This window comes from Penaeus monodon, chromosome 23 (genome assembly GCF_015228065.2).
Source record: "Penaeus monodon isolate SGIC_2016 chromosome 23, NSTDA_Pmon_1, whole genome shotgun sequence".
Classification (NCBI taxonomy): Eukaryota; Metazoa; Arthropoda; class Malacostraca; order Decapoda; family Penaeidae; genus Penaeus; species Penaeus monodon.
In genome coordinates, this window is record NC_051408.1 from 39,759,293 (window position 1) to 39,760,615 (window position 1,323).

General features: G+C 45.4%; 1 protein-coding gene across 1 annotated transcript in view; it reads left to right on the top strand.

Moving 5' to 3' along the window:
- The first annotated feature begins 283 nt into the window (after window positions 1-283).
- The window catches only part of LOC119588042 (glycine-rich cell wall structural protein-like), a 4,384-nt gene continuing 3,344 nt past the window's right edge, over window positions 284-1,323 (top strand). The window contains exons 1-2 of the mRNA XM_037936739.1: window positions 284-343; window positions 719-1,025. Coding sequence (XP_037792667.1) covers window positions 326-343; window positions 719-1,025 — 325 coding nt within the window. The 5' untranslated portion in view covers window positions 284-325. The remainder of the gene's footprint in view (window positions 344-718; window positions 1,026-1,323) is intronic.

The window sequence follows — 1,323 nt, forward strand, 5'->3', positions numbered from 1 at the left end:
GCTAGTAATGTTTTCATAAATCATCAACTATGGACCCTAAATGAATGCACATTTTACTTTTTACATTTTACTTACTTCCTTAACGATGGATATGCATATGGAAAAACAGTAACATAAATAGAGAGAGAGGAGCTATACAAACAAATAGAAGTATATTTGTGTTTGATTGTGTGAGAGTGTAATGGACAGTGTGAGAAAAAGAGAAATTGGCAACGTAAATTTTAGGTGTCCTTGTGGGAAGCAAGCTATAAATACTCTGAAGAAGGTGGAAAACAATACAGTTCACTTTCTTCCTCCTCGTCTGCAACAGCAAAGGAAAACCATAATGGCTCTGAGTGCTCTGGTAAGCCATTTTATTGATAGCGTTTTAAAGTACACTAGTCCTATATGTAAGTGATGTATGTACTGAGTAACATTTTCCTTTTTTAAGAATATTTGCTACATATTCTTACTGAATATTGCATCGTCATTTAAAGCCACAGATATTCTAGGTGTAAAAAAGAGTTCCTGAACGAATTTCGTGATAAAGGTAGTCACATATTTCCTTACGAATGACACGTGGGATAAGATGGGAAATACAAGTAGCCTAGTTCTTTTTTCATACCATATCATGAGTCTTTTTGGGCTTCATAATATTAACCAGAGTGCCTGTGATTCGACTGCCCAAATGCATCCCGTGTAGTTTATTAAAAACGTGATATTTACTTGTTTCCTGTAGATGAAGTCAGCCGTTGTGCTGGGAGTGATGTACGGAGCTGTGGCTGACGGAGGCTACGGCTCTCACGGAGGAGGCTTTGGAGGCGGTGTTTCCGGAGGCGTAGGAGGAGGCTTCGGAGGAGGGAGCCATGGCGGCGTTGGAGGAGGTCTCGGCGGAGGCAGCTTCATCGGAGGAGGCGGAGGCCACGGCGGTTACGGCGGAGGCGTTGGCGGCGGCAGCGTCGTCCCAGCGCGTCTGGTCGGAGTCGGCGTCCTCCCCTCGGTCGGAGGCGGCTACGGCGGCGGTTCCATCGGAGGCCACGTCGGAGGCGCTGGAGGCTTCATCGGAGGCGCAGCAGTGTAGGAGGCTCTTCGGAAGGGATTCGGAAGCTCCGTCGGAGGCGGTGTGGGAGGCGGATTCGGAAGCCACGGGTCTTCCGGACACGTCAGCGGAGGATACGGCGGGAAATAAAAGCACACTCAATTAATGCACGAATAAATATTTTATGATATATTTTGTAAACTTTGATTTAGTTACCCTGAGATTTTGATTCTTGATTTCATGAAAGAAAATGAGATTCGCCACAGTTGGTACTGGCAATATATCTGTTAAGAAAACCGTGATTG